The sequence below is a fragment of the Malaclemys terrapin genome, chromosome 6 (assembly GCF_027887155.1).
Source record: "Malaclemys terrapin pileata isolate rMalTer1 chromosome 6, rMalTer1.hap1, whole genome shotgun sequence".
Taxonomy (NCBI): Eukaryota; Metazoa; Chordata; order Testudines; family Emydidae; genus Malaclemys; species Malaclemys terrapin.
In genome coordinates, this window is record NC_071510.1 from 97075996 (window position 1) to 97095744 (window position 19749).

General features: G+C 40.2%; 1 protein-coding gene across 7 annotated transcripts in view; it reads left to right on the plus strand.

The window, feature by feature from the left end:
* Window positions 1-19749, plus strand: part of PDE4D (phosphodiesterase 4D) — a 1107352-nt gene that overhangs the window by 630509 nt on the left and 457094 nt on the right. Inside the window, exon 1 of one of the 7 annotated variants that reach the window (XM_054031507.1) lies at window positions 10209-11255. The exons of the other annotated variants lie outside the window; for them this stretch is intronic. Coding sequence (XP_053887482.1) covers window positions 11209-11255 — 47 coding nt within the window. The 5' untranslated portion in view covers window positions 10209-11208. Of the gene's footprint in view, window positions 1-10208; window positions 11256-19749 lie in introns of those variants that run through there. 7 annotated transcript variants of the gene reach the window in all.

Consider the following 19749-nt stretch of genomic DNA (forward strand, 5'->3'; position numbering starts at 1 on the left):
TTGTTTTATTATAATAGGTTTATATTAGGGTATATTTTGCTGTACCTGCAGGCCACATCCTGTGTAGTGAGCTAAGGCAAAGTTAGCATACATATGTCTGGGACCTTTCACCTAGATAAATGGAGCTAAAGCATAAGGTCCATATATGATTGCAATCTTTAACATAGAGGATGCGTTAAAGAGGGCTGGCATATCGGCTTTCCTAAGTTCATAACCTTTTAAACTTAACAGGTACACCACAACTTAGAACTTGGAAAGAACCGAAATAACAAGTTAGGACAGAAATAACAATAACAAATGTGATATCTAAACACAAAAGGGCCATGGTAACGAATTGACGTATATAATAAATTGAGATAATTGATATACTAACCTATAGGAAAAAGACACTCCAACATTAGTGAGGTGAAGAAATACAAATAAGGAGAAAGGAAAAATCCCCAACTGAATATGCATCAAACATAACAGTGTCAGCGTAACAAATTATAAAAGTGGCACCCCACCCTAGGGCAGTAGCAGAGAGAGATGTAGTCGTTGGGAGGTGCCAGAATGATAGGAAAGGTGATGGTGATGAGGAAGATGATAGCTAACATTTCAGGTTGTTCTACAAGGGATGGTGTGAATATATGGGTGTGTAGATGTACATTCTGTAGTATTTCTATCTATCCTTCTAAGTTGGGTTGTTTGTGACTGTGCTAAATGTATTAATAAACTATATTTGTAAATATAAAAGAGTTCCTATATTGTGAGTGTTGCAACTGTGCACATCAGGGTTCCCAACTATATAATAATTTAAATAATAGTGGGCCTGATCTTGGGGCAAGAACCTGGCAACCCCCAAAGTGATAACTGGGGATTCTTAAGAAATCAATATAATAAATACATAATCTAAGATCAGGCTACAGGGTGCAGGGACACGTTGGGACAAGGGTAGATGTGCCTGATTGAATGGAAGATGCTAGGGGTCAGCCAGGGTCTGCATGCGGGAAGCTCCCTAACAGTCACCCCCCTCCCCCAGCAAAAAAAAAAACCCTCAAAACAACCCTGTTCCATACTTTCCCCACCCATACCCAACAACCCTCCTAGTTCACACCCAGGCTTCTTCCCAGCAATTACTTCCCTCTCCCTCAGCTCCTCCGTTACCCGTGACTTCCCCAAGCCTTTGCACTGCTTCTGAGGGGTGCAGGAAATACGGTTCTATATTGTAGTTTAAATGAATTATTACTCAGAGTTCTGTATTAATATGCCTAGTAAGGAATCTATTTGTCAAAAAACATTTCCTGAATCTTTTTTGTTGTCTGTGTTGTTACAAACATACTTGCTGACAAATATGAAATAAATGAACAAAAATAATTGAAACCGGTGTGATTATATTGTGTTATTTTGACAAATGAAATATGCAGAATTTTGCAGAATTTGAAAATATTGTGCACAGAATTTTTAATTTTTTGGCACCGAATTCCCCCAGGAGTAGTTCTGTATTCTATTCAGGATACAAGAATAATTGTCAGGGGAAGAGTCCTCTTCTAAGTGCCATAATTTCCCTTCTCATTGAATTTCTCACTTCATGTATTTTCATATTCCTTTTCAAAGTATAACAGTATTCAGTACTGTATATGCTGGCTCCAGTGTGGATAAAAGCTATCTTTAGTAGGCCAAAATGTGAATTAGCAGAGAATGAAACATTGGCAAGGATAATACCACTTTTTGCATAATTGTTCCCAAATCTGAGAAAACCTGTTTTTATTAATGTCCCCCAATAAACCATAAATGGGATATGTCAACTTCTTTCTATAACACTGTAAGGAGGTTGTTGCTCGTGTCAATGAACAGGATCCTTTAACACCCCACTACCAACTTTGAAATCCTGTCCCACAGCCATCAGTCTTCTGTTAGTGCTCCTAATTAATATTACAATTAACCCATCCATATAGGCTGTCGTTGCAACATTCCCAGTACCTTCTGGTCCAGAAACAAGAATGGACTGGAAATGGAACACTGGTCTTTTATATGATTGTATTGAAACTATCTTAGCCACTGTGGGCCTGATTTTCTGAAAATAAGACCCTTTATTAGTGTGTTCCTTATGAATAAGGCAGTGTGTGCAAGTGAAAATCATTCGGTACCATCGTAGGCAAAGGTTTCATTTACTTAAGTTTCCTCCTACAGAAAAAGGATAATATGATATTACACTGAACTATCTAATGTCTCAATATTATACTGGAGGAAACTGTTTTATGCATCTTTTGTAAGTACAAATGACTAATATATTATTCAAGAATAGAATGGTCTGAACTATTACTTTGGTTTGAAATAAAACTACAACAACAAAACTAGCAGCAGGTAATTGTAAAAAAGAAAAGATTTATGTATGTGAGATGAAGATGTCTGCATTCTAGTGAGGATGTATATCTGATTACAACTCTTTTAGTTAACTGTACATTTTTTGTTTGTGCTTTCAGTGTATCCATACTGGCCAAATTGTACTAATTAGTCCAGTTATTCCAGTTTTCTTTGTTAATCAAGTAAAATACTCCTAGTTTCATTTGCACAAATAGGTGGTAAGGTGGGTTTCTGCATTAGTTTCTTACCTTCAAAAATTTGATTTTTCCCTTTTCCAAGAGCACCTGGGGGTTATCATGGATTACAAACTAAATATGAGTCATCAATGTAATACTGTTGCCAGAAAAAAAAAAAGTGAACATCATTTTGGGACATAATAGCAGAAATTCTGTAAGCAAGATACGAGAAATAATCCTTCCTTTCTACTCATCATTGATAAGGCCTCAGCTGGAGTATTGTGTTCAGTTTTGGAAACCACACTTGAGAAAAGATGTGAACAAAGTAGAGACAGTCCAGAGGAGAGCAACAAAGATGAGTAAAGTTCTAGAAAACACAACCTACAAGGAAAGTTTGAAAAAAAATTGATTTATCTAGTCTGGAGAAGAGAACACTGAGGGGGGACATACGAGTCTTCAAGTACCTAAAAGGTTGTTATAGAGAGGAAGGTGAGAAATGGTTCTTCTTATTCACAGAGGACAGGCCAAGAACTAATGGGCTTCAATCGCAGCAAGGCAGATTTAGGTTAGACATTAGGAAAAACTTCCTAACTGCGAGACTAGTTAAGCATTAGAACAAATTAACTAGGGAGGTTGTGGAATCGCCATCACTGGAGGATTTTAGGAACATGTTAGACAATCACCTTTTTTTTTATTCATAGATTCTAGGACTGGAAGGGACCTCAAGAGGTCATCGAGTCCAGTCCCCTGCCCGCATGGCAGGACCAAATACTGTCTAGACCATCCCTGATAGACATTTATCTAACCTACTCTTAAATATCTCCAGAGATGGAGATTCCACAACCTCCCTAGACAATTTATTCCAGTGTTTAACCACCCTGACAGTTAGGAACTTTTTCCTAATGTCCAACCTAGACCTCCTTGCTGCAGTTTAAGCCCATTGCTTCTTGTTCTATCCTTAGAGGCTAAGGTGAACAAGTTTTCTCCCTCCTCTTTATGACACCCTTTTAGATACCTGAAAATTGCTATCTTGTCCCCCCTCAGTCTTCTCTTTTCCAAACTAAACAAACCCAATTCTTTCAGCCTTCCTTCATAGGTCATGTTCTCAAGACCTTTAATCATTCTTGTTGCTCTTCTCTGGACCCTTTCCAATTTCTCCACATCTTTCTTGAAATGCGGTGCCCAGAACTGGACACAATACTCCAGCTGAGGCCTAACCAGAGCAGAATAGAGCGGAAGAATGACTTCTCGTGTCTTGCTCACAACACACCTGTTAATACATCCCAGAATCATGTTTGCTTTTTTTGCAACAGCATCACACTGTTGACTCATATTTAGCTTGTGGTCCACTATAACCCCTAAATCCCTTTCTGCCGTACTCCTTCCTAGACAGTCTCTTCCCATTCTGTATGTGTGAAACTGATTTTTTTCCCTAAGTGGAGCTCTTTGCATTTGTCTTTGTTAAACTTCATCCTGTTTAACTCAGACCATTTCTCCAATTTGTCCAGATCATTTTGAATTATGACCCTGTCCTCCAAAGCAGTTGCAATCCCTCCCAGTTTGGTATCATCCGCAAACTTAATAAGCATACTATCTAAGTCGTTAATGAAGATATTGAACAGAGCCGGTCCCAAAACAGACCCCTGCGGAACCCCACTCGTTATGCCCCTCCAGCAGGATTGGGAACCATTAACAACAACTCTCTGAGTACGGTTATCCAGCCAGTTATGCACCCACCTTATAGTAGCCCCATCTAAATTGTATTTGCCTAGTTTATCGATAAGAATATCATGCGAGACCGTATCAAATACCTTACTAAAGTCTAGGTATACCACATCCACAGCTTCTCCCTTATCCACAAGACTCGTTATCCTATCGAAGAAAGCTATCAGATTGGTTTGACATGATTTGTTCTTCACAAATCCATGCTGGCTGTTCCCTATCACCTTACCACCTTCCAAGTGTTTGCAGATGATTTCCTTAATTACTTGCTCCATTATCTTCCCTGGCACAGAAGTTAAACTAACTGGTCTGTAGTTTCCTGGGTTGTTTTTATTTCCCTTTTTATAGATGGGCACTATATTTGCCCTTTTCCAGTCTTCTGGAATCTCTCCCGTCTCCCATGATTTTCCAAAGATAATAGCTAGAGGCTCAGATACCTCCTCTATTAGCTCCTTGAGTATTCTATGATGCATTTCATCAGGCCCTGGTGACTTGCAGGCATCTAACTTTTCTAAGTGAGTTTTAACTTGTTCTTTTTTTATTTTATCTGCTAAACCTACCCCCTTCCCATTAGCATTCACTATGTTAGGCATTCCTTCAGACTTCTCGGTGAAGACCGAAAAAAAGAAGTCATTTAGCATCTCTTCCATTTCCAAGTTTCCTATTACTGTTTCGCCCTCTTCACTAAGCAGTGGGCCTACCCTGTCTTTGGTCTTCCTCTTGCTTCTAATGTATTGATAAAAAGTCTTCTTGTTTCCCTTTATTCCCGTAGCTAGTTTGAGTTCATTTTGTGCCTTTGCCTTTCTAATCTGCATTCCTGTGTTGTTTGCCTATATTCATCCTTTGTAATCTGTCCTAGTTTCCATTTTTTATATGACTCCTTTTTATTTTTTAGATCATGCAAGATCTCATGGTTAAGCCAATGTGGTCTTTTGCCACATTTTCTATCTTTCCTAACCAGCGGAATAGCTTGCTTTTGGGCCCTTAATAGTGTCCCTTTGAAAAACTGCCAACTCTCCTCAGTTGTTTTTCCCCTCAGTCTTGATTCCCATGGGACCTTACCTATCAGCTCTCTGATCTTACCAAAATCTGTCTTCCTGAAATTCATTGTCTCTATTTTGCTGTTCTCCCTTCTACCCTTCCTTAGAATTGCAAACTCTGATTTCATGATCACTTTCACTCAAGCTGCCTCCTACTTTCAAATTCTCAACAAGTTCCTCCCTATTTGTTAATATCAAGTCTAGAACAGCTTCCCCCCAGTAGCTTTTTCAACCTTCTGAAAGAAAAAGTTGTCTCCAATGCAGTCCAAGAATTTGTTGGATAGTCTGTGCCCTGCTGTGTTATTTTCCCAACATATATCCGGATAGTTGAAGTCCCCCATCACCACCAAATCTTGGGCTTTGGATGATTTTGTTTTTTGTTTAAAAAAAACCTCATCCACCTCTTCCACCTGGTTAGGTGGCCTGTAGTAGACTCCTAGCATGACATCACCCTTGTTTTTTACCCCTTTTAGCCTAACCCAGAGACTCTCAACACTTCCATCTCCTATGTCCATCTCTACCTCAGTCCAAGTGTGTACATTTTTAATATACAAGGCAACATCTCCTCCCTTTTTCCCCTGTCTATCCTTCCTGAGCAAGCTGTGTCCATCCACACCAACATTCCAATCATGTGTATTATCCCACCAAGTTTCAGTGATGCCAACAATGTCATAGTTGTATTTATTTATTAGCACTTCCAGTTCTTCCTGCTTATTACCCATACTTCTTGCATTTGTATATAGGCATCTAAGATACTGGTTTGATCTTTCCTCCCAGTTTTGTCCTGACCCTCCTTTCTCTCTGCCAATATAGCCCACACTCCCTCTCGTTTCCGACCCATCTCCCATGTCTCCATGTTCCCCACTTACCTGCGGGCTTTGCTCACCTGTCCCCGTCGAACCTAGTTTAAAGCCCTCCTCACTAGGTTAGCCAGTCTGTGTCCAAATAGGGTCGTTCCCCTCCTTGAAAGGTGAACCCCATCTCTGCCTAGCAGTCCTTCCTCAAATAGCATCCTGTGGTTTAGGAAGCCAAAGCCCTCCTGGCGACACCATCTTCACAGCCAGGCATTCACCTCCATGATGCATCTGTCTCTGCCCGGGCCCCTACCTTTGACAGGAAGAATCGAAGAGAATACCACCTGCACTCTAAACTCCTTCATCTGTACTCCCAGAGCCCTGTAGTCACTCTTGATCCGCTCAGTGTCACACCGCGCAGTATCATTTGTGCCCACATGGATGAGTAGCATGGGGTAGTAGTCAGAGGGCTGGATAATCCTTGACAATGCCGCCGTACTGTCTCGGATACGGGCTCCCGGCAGGCAGCATACTTCCCGAGATGAAATGTAAGGGCGACAGATGGGCGCCTCCGTCCCCCTCAGCAGAGAGTCTCCGACCACCACTACCCTACGTTTCCTATTTGCAGTGGTGGCAGCAGACCTCCCAGCCTTAGGGGTACGAGGCTTCTCCTCTTCTACTGTAGGGGGTGATGCCTTCTTTCCTGTATCAAGAAGAGCATAACGGTTACCTATTACCATGGCGGGAGGGTTCGGAGCAGGGGTGAAGCACTGCCTGCTGCCAGAAGTAACCAGCTGCCAGTGTCCACCCTGAGCCATCTCCTCCTCCACAAGTGGTGTATCAGCAGTCCTGTGTACTGGGACAGCTACCTCAGCTGTCTCCACATGGACACTGTCCAGGAATTGCTCGTGGATTCGGATGCTCCTCAACCTAGTCACCTCCTCCTGTAGCTCTCCCACCTGATGCCTGAGAGATTCCACCAGCAGGCACCTTTCACATTGGATGGTCCCCCCAGCCTGGATATCAGTAAGTGGAAATTGCAAGTTACAGTCTCTGCAAAACCACACCAGGATCTGGGTAGAAGTATCCATGCTCAGGCGCTCTGTCTGGCTACAAGCGCAGGTGGAGGAGACAGAAGCAGTGCTGGCACAGGTGTTGCGGGTCTTCCTAACCATCGTAAGCCTCCCTCTGTCAAACTCCCGTCTGCAGCCCCCTGCCCGCTGAAAGGGTTATTTAAGCAAGAAGTTTTAGGTTTTAAGGGGAATAAAGGGAAAACAGATAGAACCGGCAAGGGACCCTCGCCCCTTCCCACTCCCCTTCCAAACTCCCTTGCGAAACTCCCTGTTAGCAGCCCCTGGTCGCAAAAGCTCCCTGGTCGTTTGTGCGCTGCTTTATAAAGCCCTGGCCTGTATGAATGTCCCGCCCACTGATTAAGGCTCAGCCACTTACCAGAGGCTTCTAGCTTTCAAACCTTCCTTTGAAGCTCACAGCTTCCAACTGCCAGCCACAGCACACGGTCCTTCAACCAACCAACCAACCAACCAACCAGACTGACAAACATAAGCTCAGCACACAGCAAGTAAACCCCAAACACAAACAATCACACACTACAGACAGTCACTTACCCCAAAAGAGTGCTGTATTGCTCCTCCTTCACCTGGAGAACTCTCTTGCGAAACTCCCTGTTAGCAGCCCCTGTTTGTTTTGGGGATGGTCTAGATCGGGGTCGGCAACGTTCAGCACGCGGCTCGCCAGGGTAAGCACCCTAGCGGGCCGGGCCAGTTTATTTACCTGCTGACGCGGCAGGTTCGGCTGATCGCGGCCCCCACTGGCCACGGTTTGCCGTCCCGGGCCAATGCGGGCGGCGGGAAGCGACGCGGGCCGAGGGATGTGCTGGCTGCGGCTTCCTGCCGCCCCCATTGGCCCGGGACAACGAACCGGGGCCAGTGGGGGCCGCGATCGACCGAACCTGCCGCATCAGCAGATAAATAAACTGGCCTGGCCCGCCAGGGTGCTTATCCTGGCGAGCCGCGTGCCGAACGTTGCCGACCCCTGGTCTAGACAATACTTAGTCCTGCCTCTGTGCAGGAGACTGGACTAGGTGACCTATTGAGGTCCCTTCCAGGCCTACATTTTTATGATGCTATTATTCAATTTCCCTGGTTTTGGATGAATTTTATCCTTTATTTTGCATATTGCAGACAGTTCTATATCAGTTTGATGTAGTTTTATTCTCAATTACTTGTATGATTTTTATTATATATTACTATTATAATGTTATTGATTTTCCCCTAACAGCCTGACACTACATGGGAGAAAACCACTACTGCCAGAGTGCTGGAGGCAGGGCCAAAACAGATGGGAGGCAGGGACTTCCTCTGGCCACTGTCAGTACAAATGCAGCTGCAGGAGGCAGGAAGGAAGGGAGGGAAAGAAAGCACTCCATTAGAGATTTTAGGGCCTTTGTTGACCTCTACAATGCTAGTGCATTTTTTTAACTAGACATTTAGATATCAGGGGGTCCCTGCTCCTTTTATAAAGGGAGCGGTACTCTTATTGTGGGATGAGCAGCAATAGCAGAGCAGAGTGGCTGGGGCTCTTAGATGGGGGAATGGAGGAATGATTTTGGAAAATTTAAGAGACATACATGTAGACAAACAACAAAAACAAAGTGAAAGAAAGCAGCTGACAAATTTTGTACTCTTAATATGTTGCTTGTATGTCAGTCAAAGGAGTAGGGAACTGGAGAGACTAAAGGCAATATTGCTGTATAGTTTCACAGTATTTGTTTATATTATATTTTAATGTATTTTGCAATAAGCCCCAACAGGGGGCATAGGGAACATGCTTTTTACATGTTATAAAGTCCCATAACGTAAGAGAATATGGTTTTACCAATCCATTAAAAAGTTAATTTGAGTTATTTACCTTCATTAAATGTGCTTATTCATTTTGTTTCTCATTCTGACTTGCTACTGATAAGTAATAACATTCTTTACCGTTTTCAATCTTTAATAAAAAAATTCAAATTCTGATGGCTGCATTTTATTGAAAACACTCTCTCTCTCTCCCCCTCCACTCTGCATACTGTAGCAGGACAGAAGGTTGCCAGAGCTCTTTTAAATTCTGAGATGTACTGAATCTTGTGCCATAAGTCTTTGAAATACAGTAATTAAAACAGGTACATGAATATTTTGCTGTCTGTATGCAACTAGTAAGGCCATTCTTATTACTGAATTTAAACAAATACTACTTCATTGCCAATACACTATTAGACTCAGTTTATTATTTTATTCTTGTTCCAAAATGGCATCAACAGAGCTAGGGCTAATTTGGGGTATTGTTGAATGGAGCTGTGACAGCAGGAGAAACAATCTTAAGGAAATAGAAGACATAAAATGTGCAGTGTTTTGTCTTATCACAGCACTCCCTAGTCAGACCACTCCCTAATCAAACAAGCAGTTTTATGACATGTGTTGATGCCTTTGAAGGTGTAGCTGGCTTTCATAGTATAGGATTTCCTGTCCAAAAGGGCAAGTGGTCATTTGAAGTTTAAGAGTCATAGGGCAGCATAAACCATGTTTTTTGAAAAAAGAAAAAACAAGAAGAAATGGACTGTGGTCTAGGAACATGAAAATGTAAATGAAAAAAAAGTCTATAGTCTTTCAGACATCAAATAAAAATACAGTACAATATTTTGTCCTAGGTGTGTGTTTTCTTTATTTAACATTTACATGTTTAATTATTTTTAAATTTTGTTTTATTGTAGTAATTACGAGAAACAGATCTTTTAGAGAGAGGTTTTGTTTTGTCCCCGTCTCTCCCCCACAAACACCCCTCTCCTCTTTTCTCTCTGTCTGTCTGTCTGCTGAAAAAAGCACAGGAGGATATACTGTGTCAGGAGAACCCACCTAAAGGGCCCCCTTGACGCTAGCACATCCTCTGTCAGGCAGCATTCACTGCAGCCCGGAGCAGATTCTGCTGCAGAGTAATAGTGCCACAGAGTCTGCAAGTGTCCTGAGCTGCTACTGAACAGGAGAGCAAAGACATAGTATGAAAGGATCCAAGGATTTCAGAGGGTATGTTGGCAATTCTTGTCAGGAGAAAGAAATCAAGAGCCTGCTGCCTGCAGTGTTTTAATATATACAGGGTCTGTATAGCTTGATCTTAAGAACCTTCCCAAGGATGTTGTCAGAGCCTCAGGAGTAATAACTACTGTTTGCTGAATTGGGAGAAAAGGAGAGCAGAGGAGGAATTCTTAGATAACGTAGGACTTAAAGCTTTGCTTTTTTGTGGCAAAATCTGAATGCATGCACGTTTTTTATATAAAGTATAACATCAAATTAGAACTAGGTTATGCAGTGAAAGAATCAATAGCTTAGTCATTTTACTTAAAAGGAGCAGACAGCCTTATGGGGTTAGACATCAAAATGAATTTGATCATGACAAAACCTTATACTCATGGTAGTATCTAATTGTAGTCCTGTCCTATGGAGCAGAAAAAGCACACTTCCTTCCTTCTTTCTTAGATGAAGAAATAAACCCTGAGAATCAAAATTCAGAGAAGAAGTTTGCTTTGGATGTACATGGGTTTTTAACCACCAGTCTTTGTACAGGGTTTGCAAGAAAGGAAAACTCCATTAAAGTGATCACTGATGAATATGTGTCTAAGAAAGAAGAAAAAGCAATATTCATTTCTAAAGGACACTATGGCAAAGGAATCTGAAATTATTCATTTTCCCCTAAACACTGATTTAGCATGGATGACAAGAAACTATCGTTTGACTAACCTTTTCCTTTTCCATATGAAAATGCTTTAATTTATACCAAAACCACTTGGATTGTATCAAGGGGAACCTTTGCCTTCACTTAGGATACGCAGTTACCATATATCATATACTTTCATTTTTGTAACTCACCAGTGTGACATAAATGGATGGAAATGTACATAGAAAACCCTATGAAAAGTCTTTCCTCAGATCTTGGATATTTTTATTTTTGTGGAATACAATAATTTTTGCAATAACCCTTGGTGTTAACTACTCATGCAGTTGTTTTGGAATGCATCTATGAATACCATCACAGAAAAAGCTATCTGATAAGGAAAATACTAATGCTGGAAGATCTGTGAACATGATGCATGTGAATAATTTCCCCTTTAGGAGGCATTCATGGATATGGTGAGTAATCGATACACACTACAGATTGTTAAACTCAGAATGCTTGTTTGCAAAATACAGTGGCAAGTGCCAGATGCTGACTTTTCCATTGTTAATGGAAAGTAAGGATTGAGCTGTTGTAAAATGAAAATCTTACAGAGATGATAGTGGTGATGTAATACAAGTTTAGCACCCCTGTGCCATCACAAAACAGAAGAGTCAAGCTGCAGAATGGAGATGATAATATAGCTGTAAAAATACAATCAATAAGAACCTTTTGAGAAATAGAAATATTTCTATCTATAGGATCAATGAAAGACAACCATTTGATTCATAACATTATTTCAAAAACACTACAAACTTGTTTTCCCCATATAATATTGTCTTGTCTGGCCTCTATTTTTTTTTCTTTTTAGAGTTCAGTTGACTAAAAAACAAGGATAAATGATTCCCCTACAGTAATTCAGTAATTAAAAAAAAAAAATGTTTGTGTGCTAACATTTTAAACCTGGCTGTTTTGGGAAACAATCCCACTGAACTAAAATCACTTCAACATTATTAAAACATCTGTTTCCTCTTAAACCCAGACACATCTGTAGTTCTTGCTCAGGGAGTAACCTTTGTCTACAACTTACTTTATAATGTATTAAGGTCAACTTTATGATTATTTTCCAGTCGATTGGCGTCATGTCATGCTACTCATGTTGGAATTTATGACTGAATGCTTTAACTAACTACTGAACTTCTGGGCAAAGCCCAGTTTTATGTAAGATCTTGTCTTTATTACATTTTTGGGTTTATTTCAGTTCTTTTAAAGGTACTAAAAGCAAGCAGATTATGAAAGTTCGGTCTGCACAGTTTATATTTAGTCAAAAGATTTGCCTTTAGTATAAATGTTTGTTTGGATACCTAACTCATTAGGATTTTCCCTGGCCAATACCTTTATAGTAATGCAAAATATTATTTTCCTCAGTGTATTTCAGACTTGTACTTAACAATATAATATAACAATATAGCACAACCACAAATCTGCGATGGGTGTCATTTGTCAGAGGTTTCTGGCTGTACAGCTCAGAACCAATCAGAACCATTGTGCACCTGTGACAGCCTCTGTCAGACCAGGGGATGCTATGAATTTATGACTCTACTAAATTTGTAATACTAAATCTTAATGCAGAGTTAATACAGAATCATCCCTTTAACACATCTTACTCCCCTATCACAGTCCTCTGCCACTTTCCCATAACACCAATCTTAGGCTAAGTGAAATCCTTGTAATATCTCCTTATAGCCCACTTTAAACAGCATCACCTGGGAAAACAAATAATAAAGGTAAGGTTTTAGTTAAGCTCATTCCCCCTGCTTTTGTAGCTTATTTTGCAAAGTGCAATGTGGTCCACACCTAACAGGAAAGCTCTGATATTTCTGTTGTCTTCTAAGAATTTGGCCTACTTTTCTTTTTAATAACTTGGAGAAATTGTTCTGAAACATTTTTAGTGCCTTCAAGTTTATTTTATGTCTCAGTACTTTGCAACCAACATTTTGAATTCTTTTTGAAGCGGTTTGATCACATCAATTGTTAGTTTTTTCTGCCCTCATAGGCAGTTGCCTGCCTTCCCTGTTCACCCCCTCCCAGCCTCCTTGGTATCTGTACCAAAATATGAATACATTCTGTAGGAAGTACTATAGCAGCAATGTGGGATATTTTTGCATGTGGTGCTGCACAAATGTATGTAGGCTTTCACATGGTTTACATTTAATATATTATCTGAATGCAGATTATACCATGCAAACATTTATGGCTTACTAGATCCCAGACCTTACTTTGGAATTAAAATGTTTCAGCTCAGTGTTGTTCAACTGCCCATTCTGGGAACCAGGCAAATTTGCTTATTCATGCTACGTTAGATCTGTAAAGAACATTTCTGAATGGTAAACTTTGGAGTTACTACCGTAGTCATTTTTGTAATTCTGTAAAAGCACTTTCACAAAACCTATGTGTTGGCTGCCAGACATACCAAAGCTTCCCATAGTAAATTTGAGTTGATATAGAAAGAGTGGTCTGTATATATTTCTATCTTCTGGTAAGATGATAGTGAAGCTAGATGAAGAGATTTTTTTTTCATATGACCCAATTAGTATTGTGCTTGGTTAACAGCTATATCAGTTGATTCTTCTTGCTATATTTTCTGTAATATTGAACAACATATTAAAGGTATATTGTCTCAAGCAGCATATAGTACATATTTAATTTTGAAATACTATGTTTTAAATATAGAAATCCATATTCAGATTCAGTGCCAATAAACATAAATACCTTAGTGACATTATTTTTTTAGTTTAAGTATATTCTCTACCTTCATAGGCATTTCATTTCTCTCTATCTCTCCTACTCTGTCTCTGATATAGAATGGAACATAGGTGGCTGTCAGTCCAGGGCTAGTAAATAAAACCTTTTGAATTTTAAGTTAATTTGGTTTGTTTCAGCCTTTCCCCCTCCCAGTCCATGGCTTTTAACTGCTATGTGCAGATGGTGGAGCCAAGGTGCTTTTTGCCTTTGTGTTTGTTTGGATGTGTGTGTCGGCTTGGGGGAAGGGTTGCCAAAAGATGGTAGGTATCCCTAGCAAGAGCCAATTTTAGATGCTGGGTTTGCCCTTGAACTCACAACCTTCCATCCCTAAAGTGTGAATGCCCCTAACTAAACCCTACTGCTAATGTTATTTATACTGGCTCCCAGTTAATACATTATTTTGGATAATCATTTACATGGCACAATAAAGTGAGTTTAAAAGTAAATATCATGATCTGTTCTTTGCCTTGGAAAATGAATTGCAGGCAGGGAGAGCAAGATTATGAAGAGCCTTCTGAGTGAGGATGTGTAAGTTAAATTCACTGTGGTAAAAGACAGGAAGCCAACGGAGGGGTTCAAAGAGGGTGTGTAAGTGATGTGGTTGGAGTGGGTGTGGAGAGGATGATTTTAGTAGCAGCTGTTTTGGATAGACTGGAATGGTAAGAGGTGAAATATGGGGAAGCCAGGAGGGAAGGATTATAAAAGCTAAGTTGATTGATGTTTTAGGAGAGGATAAAGTTAGTCCTGGGAAGATTGAGAAAAATGAGATGTGGGGTGACATTAGATGAGGAGTAACAGGAGCCTATTATATTTACAATATAACACCACTACTTAAGCCAGCAAGTATGTGCAAGTCTGTAGAACATGCTATTTATTTCTTTTCAGATTTGAAACTACTTTAGAAATGTTTATGAATGGATTGTATTACATAGCTTTCTTTTCCATTATACTTTTTTCTGACTTTTTGATGCCAAACCAAATAAAGATAAGCATGGTATCTAATTTTGGTTTGCCTTGCTGGGTATATCTTTTCCTATTTTTATCAAAGAAAAGTTAGAAGAGCTGAAGAACTCAAAAATCATAGTTCAAGTATTTGTGCCCTCAAAACTGTAAAGATGTAAAATTAAATATATGAGCACATATTGTAGGACAATGTAATCTATATTCAGTCATTCTTTTTTGTTTCCTTTCTACTAAGATACTGACATAAAATGAAATTTAAATTGTAGAGCAAGTCAGTGAGCTAAGAAATGGAGCAAAAAAAAATCCTTTTCTGCCTTTTAATCTAGTCAAATTTACTTCATTTGATCATTACTGTGCTATGTACTTCATCGAATACAAAATAATGTGAATGCGTGACTGCATGGTCAGCCCTTTGCTTTAGATTAATTTGATGGCCAACTACCTTGTTGAAAAGCACCTTAGTAAATGCATGACTGTTTGAATACAAGTTTAAATAAGTCTTTTTGATTTCTGGTTCCCAGAATCTTCTGGAATAATAGTATTATTACGCATGTTTGTACATTTTAATTATTGAACTAAATAGTTTGTCACCAGTTATCAAATTATTAGCTTTTTCTCATTGTAAAGGTTTTCCATTTTGTGGGTCTGGAGTTATATTTTGCCTTGGTAGAAAACTGAAAGAAACTAAATATCCTGACCTTAGTAGATAAGACAGAAAAAGAATTATTTTTTAAACATTCGGTTTGAGGAGCTGAGCAACTTCAGCTCACTTAGAAGTCAGTGGGAAGCTGAGGATGGTTGGCATTGTGCAGGAAATGGTCAGCATCCCTCAGGATAAGGCCCTGAATTAGTAACACAATCTAAAATGTACTTGCTCACTTGTTTTGCTACCTTAAATTCTTGTTTGTGCTAGGTTTTTTATAGTGAGGAGAGCAAACTTGTGCCAGAATTTCTGTTCAGAATTGTATTTAATTAGTTTCTAGACCTATGACTTCAGGCCTTATTCTATTGGCTACAGAGGAATCCCTTCCTTCTGATGGAGAACAGGATCTGAAATGTCTGCAAGCCAAATGACTGATTTCTGAGCATGACAACCGATCCTGTTAAGGCCAAATGCAGTTAGTTCTTAATCTTCTGTTGCCAGTAGGTTTTGATTGTGCTGATAAGTATGAAAGGTCGTCATCTTCTCAAATTTCTGGTGCTGAATAGCAGTGTTAGTGAGCTTCAGGCCTTGTTTATGTATACTTCTCAAATTAGGTGAAATTCAGCTAGGCTTATACATTTTTTACTAAATGAAGCAGACAGTAGTAACCACTATTTTGCAGTAAAACCACTTTTTCTGTTGACTTTTTTTCTTTTATATCCTCATCTTTTCAAACACTGTTTATCCATTGGTATCACCTAACCAACATACAACATGCTGCACATCAGTGAAGAGGAGGAAATATTTTGACCAAGGACAAATAGGGCAAACCTCTCCTTTCTCTATTATATTAATGCTTTGTTCTTTTATGGTGCCTTTCATCTGGAGAACTCAGAGTGCTCCAGAAACACTAACCAGCTAGATATCACAACACTCCTGTGACGTGGAGCAAGGGGATATAGGGATCATGTCACCCACTACTGAAATGCAGCAGCTGTTTAGCTCTCAGCACAGTAGTATAATGTCATGGGATATATATAATATCTATACAGGGGAGACAGCTCATTTGAAAAACCTGCTGTAAACTGTACTCACTTTAATGTCCTCAGAAGGATGACTTGACTCTGCTGGGATTTTAGCCTGTGGTTCCAGAGTAAATATATACACTGGGTGATTAGACCACCCTGGGTATCTCTATGTTGCAATTAGACACCTGACCTGTGCCAGCTGACTTGGACTCGCAAGCCTCTGGCTTGGGGGCTGTTTAATTGTGGTGTGGATGTTTGGGACCCTCCAACCTTGCAGGGTCCTACTCTCAGCCCTCAAGCACAAGTCAGCTGGCACAGGCCAGCCACGGGTTTTTAACTGCAGAGTAGATGTACCTTAAGCTATTTCCCATTAAATTACTGTAAGTAGTTAGGATTTTTGTTTTATGATTTTGGAAAATGACATTACCAATAGGAGAGGAAGGATGGTCTGAAGAAGAAGCATGGTTTTTTGTTTAAAAAACACTGTATTTGGACTCAGGAGCTAAGAGTCCAGTTCTGGGCTTTACCAGATACCTCCTATCTGGCCTCATCACCTATCTGTCCATAGCTCATATTTGTAAAATGAGGATGACAATACTTCATGTCTTCCTTTCTCCAACCCTTTCTTGGTCTTGTTTGTTAAGACTGGAAGCTCTTTGAGGCAGGGATTTTCTCTTATAATCTATATGTACAGTGCCTAGCACAATGGGGCCCAAATATTCGTGGGGGCCTGTAGGTACTACTGTAGTAGAAATAATAATACATAATGATGCAGTGCTTTATAACACCATGCTGGGATATAACAGTGCGTCAGAAATGATCAGAGGGGAAGACAGCTCTTGAATTGATACCATACCATTACTTTACTTTAACACCCTAGACTTTCTTTTGAGGTCTCCCATCCAGATATTAATCAGGCATCATCTGCTTTATGTGGCGATAGCAAAATTGATACCACAGTGATGTGGTATGGCAATAGACAATTGTGCATACTAACACACCTATCCACTAGTCATTTTCAAAGGGTTTAACCTAGAGTCAAATTATTTCAGGAAAGATTATATAAGCAAGTGGAGTTTCCATCCTGCTATGAACAGATTACACATACTGTATATAGTGCAAATTACTGCTTTCCTGTGGTTTGGCTTTACTGGCAACTCAAATAACAATAACAAAAATTAAACCTGAGTCTTTTTTCTCTATAAATGTGGTTGGTTGTAGGGTTTCTCTATAGACTCTCAATTCCAGTCCTTTGTTTCCTCTGCCTAAAGTGAGAGACTTCAACTTTTCTTATCCTAGTTGTGCTTAACAAGATGCACCTGCCATTCTGCCTCAGCAATAATTACCAGTCACCTCCAACCTTTAAAATAATAGTTTAATAATAAGGTTGGAGAAAGCTTTGATGCTTACTATTACCAAATTACACATTTTGCTTCAATAGTACTTATATTTTTACATGTTAATCTGTTATTAAAACACATTGGAAACTGGTCTCTCAAACTTTGCAGTCCCTTGGGTTGAGTGAAATGGGTTTAGTTCTGTTTTCATGTATTACTCACTTGAGGATGGTGATTTGGGGTCATGTTCAGTTTACTAGCTACAGAGAAGAGCAGAGCCATAAGAAGGCATTTTAGCACCTGGGTGAGTGAGCACATTTGCGCCCCCTAGAGGCGATGCTTGCGGGGTGGCATGCAGAGGGCTCTTGGCTCTACGTGCTGTGGGAGCCGAGGGCTGGCTTGCTGCCCAGAAGCCCTCCCTTCCTTACATCCCAAGCTGGGCCGCCTCTGCATGGCTGGGCACCCCCCAGGCATGGCAGGCAGCACAGCTCCCTGTTACCCCCCTGACATGCTTTTACCTCTCCCCCAAAGGGCTGGCGGAGCCTGGCTGCCAATGAGATGCTTGCTCTCTGCGGAGAAGGGCCAGCTCCAGAAGGCAGAAATATGGGGGTACATCACCCCATGTGACCCCACCCATGCAGCCCCATTTTCCTCCCCTGTGACTTTGCGCCCTGGGTGGCTGCCCCACTTGCCCTGCCCTGGTTATGGCCCTGGAGAAGAGTAATGATGCTGCCCAAAAATCAAATATGGAACATATTTTTTAGCCTTGAGAATGAAACATTGTCCTACTGAATGATATCCATACTTAATTATCAGCTGTTTGGTGTCTCAACGTTAAACTTGATAAATAACATTAGGAAAATTTCACCTAGCCAGTGTATTTGGATGGAACGAAAGAAAGTTTTGCATGTGTAGGTGGAAGGGCTTACTGTTTGTTTCTATTAGTGTAATATATTGCATCCGGAGGCAAGGGAATGAGCTGCCAAAATGCTGTGAATTCATAAGTACAAAAGTGAAGAACATTGTTAGGCAAATACAATGTATAGTCTGATTATATTTTGATCACGTGAAAAATATACATGGCTAATTGTTGTTGTTGTGTAATGTACTAAATGACATTTTCATATGTAAATCTGAATTACAAGATTATCTCCTGAAGACTAAACAGAATGTAGGGCCTTTGAAATTTATATGCATTGATTAACTGCTAGATAATAAGAGAAGTGTTTAAAGTTGAATTCTACATTACCAGTTAAAAGGGAGGCAAGAATATTTCCAGTATAAACCTGTTTGTTGGCAGCAGTTAGTAAAATGAAATAATCTCCTGATATCACAGAACACAGGTTGGGACAGGTGGACAACAAACAGAGAATAGTATTTGAAAAGAATTTAAGAAGTTTGCCTACCCATACTAGTAACTATTTTGTCTGTTCATTTTCATTTTGATTCTACAGCTAGTTTTTGTTTGCATGCAATTAATTATGCTACCTCTCTTTCTATTAATTTATGTGCTACTTCTAGAAAATATTTTAGTTTGTCTTTCTAGATTTCTTGGCAATTCAATTACCAATTTTTAACTACTGTTATTGAAAACATCCCGTTTGATTTAAAAAAAAGAAAGGTAGTTACAAGTGTGCAACTATAGTAAATGGTGCAATACACTGTGATCCACCTCCTGTTGAAATAAATAAATAAAAAGAAAGACTTTAATTCCTGTGGCATTTTAAGGACTGGAAAACTAGAATGATGACGTTGGAACTTCAGTATTGGAATTTAGCTGTGTAGCCAGGTAGCCTAAGTGGTGCCCACTTGAGTACCATCAGGGTTCAACTCACCCAGGTGCAGGTCCTCGACAATTGGCTGGCACACCTCACGGGTCCAGTGCCAGGGTGCTGTAGCCCTCCAGCTACGGTACACTTGAGTTCCACCCCTTCCAGAATCTTAGGCCTGGTCTACATTGGGGTGGGGGTGGGGAATCGATACAAGTTACGCAACTGCAGCTACATGAATAATGTAGCTGAAGTAGACGTACTTAGATTGATTTACCATGGTGTCTTCACTGCAGTGAGTCAACTGCTGCCGCTCCCCCGTTGACTCTGCCTGTGCCTCTCACTGAGCTGGAGTACAGGAGTCGACGGGAGGGCACTTGGGGATCGATTTATCGCATCTAGACTAGATGCGATAAATCGATCCT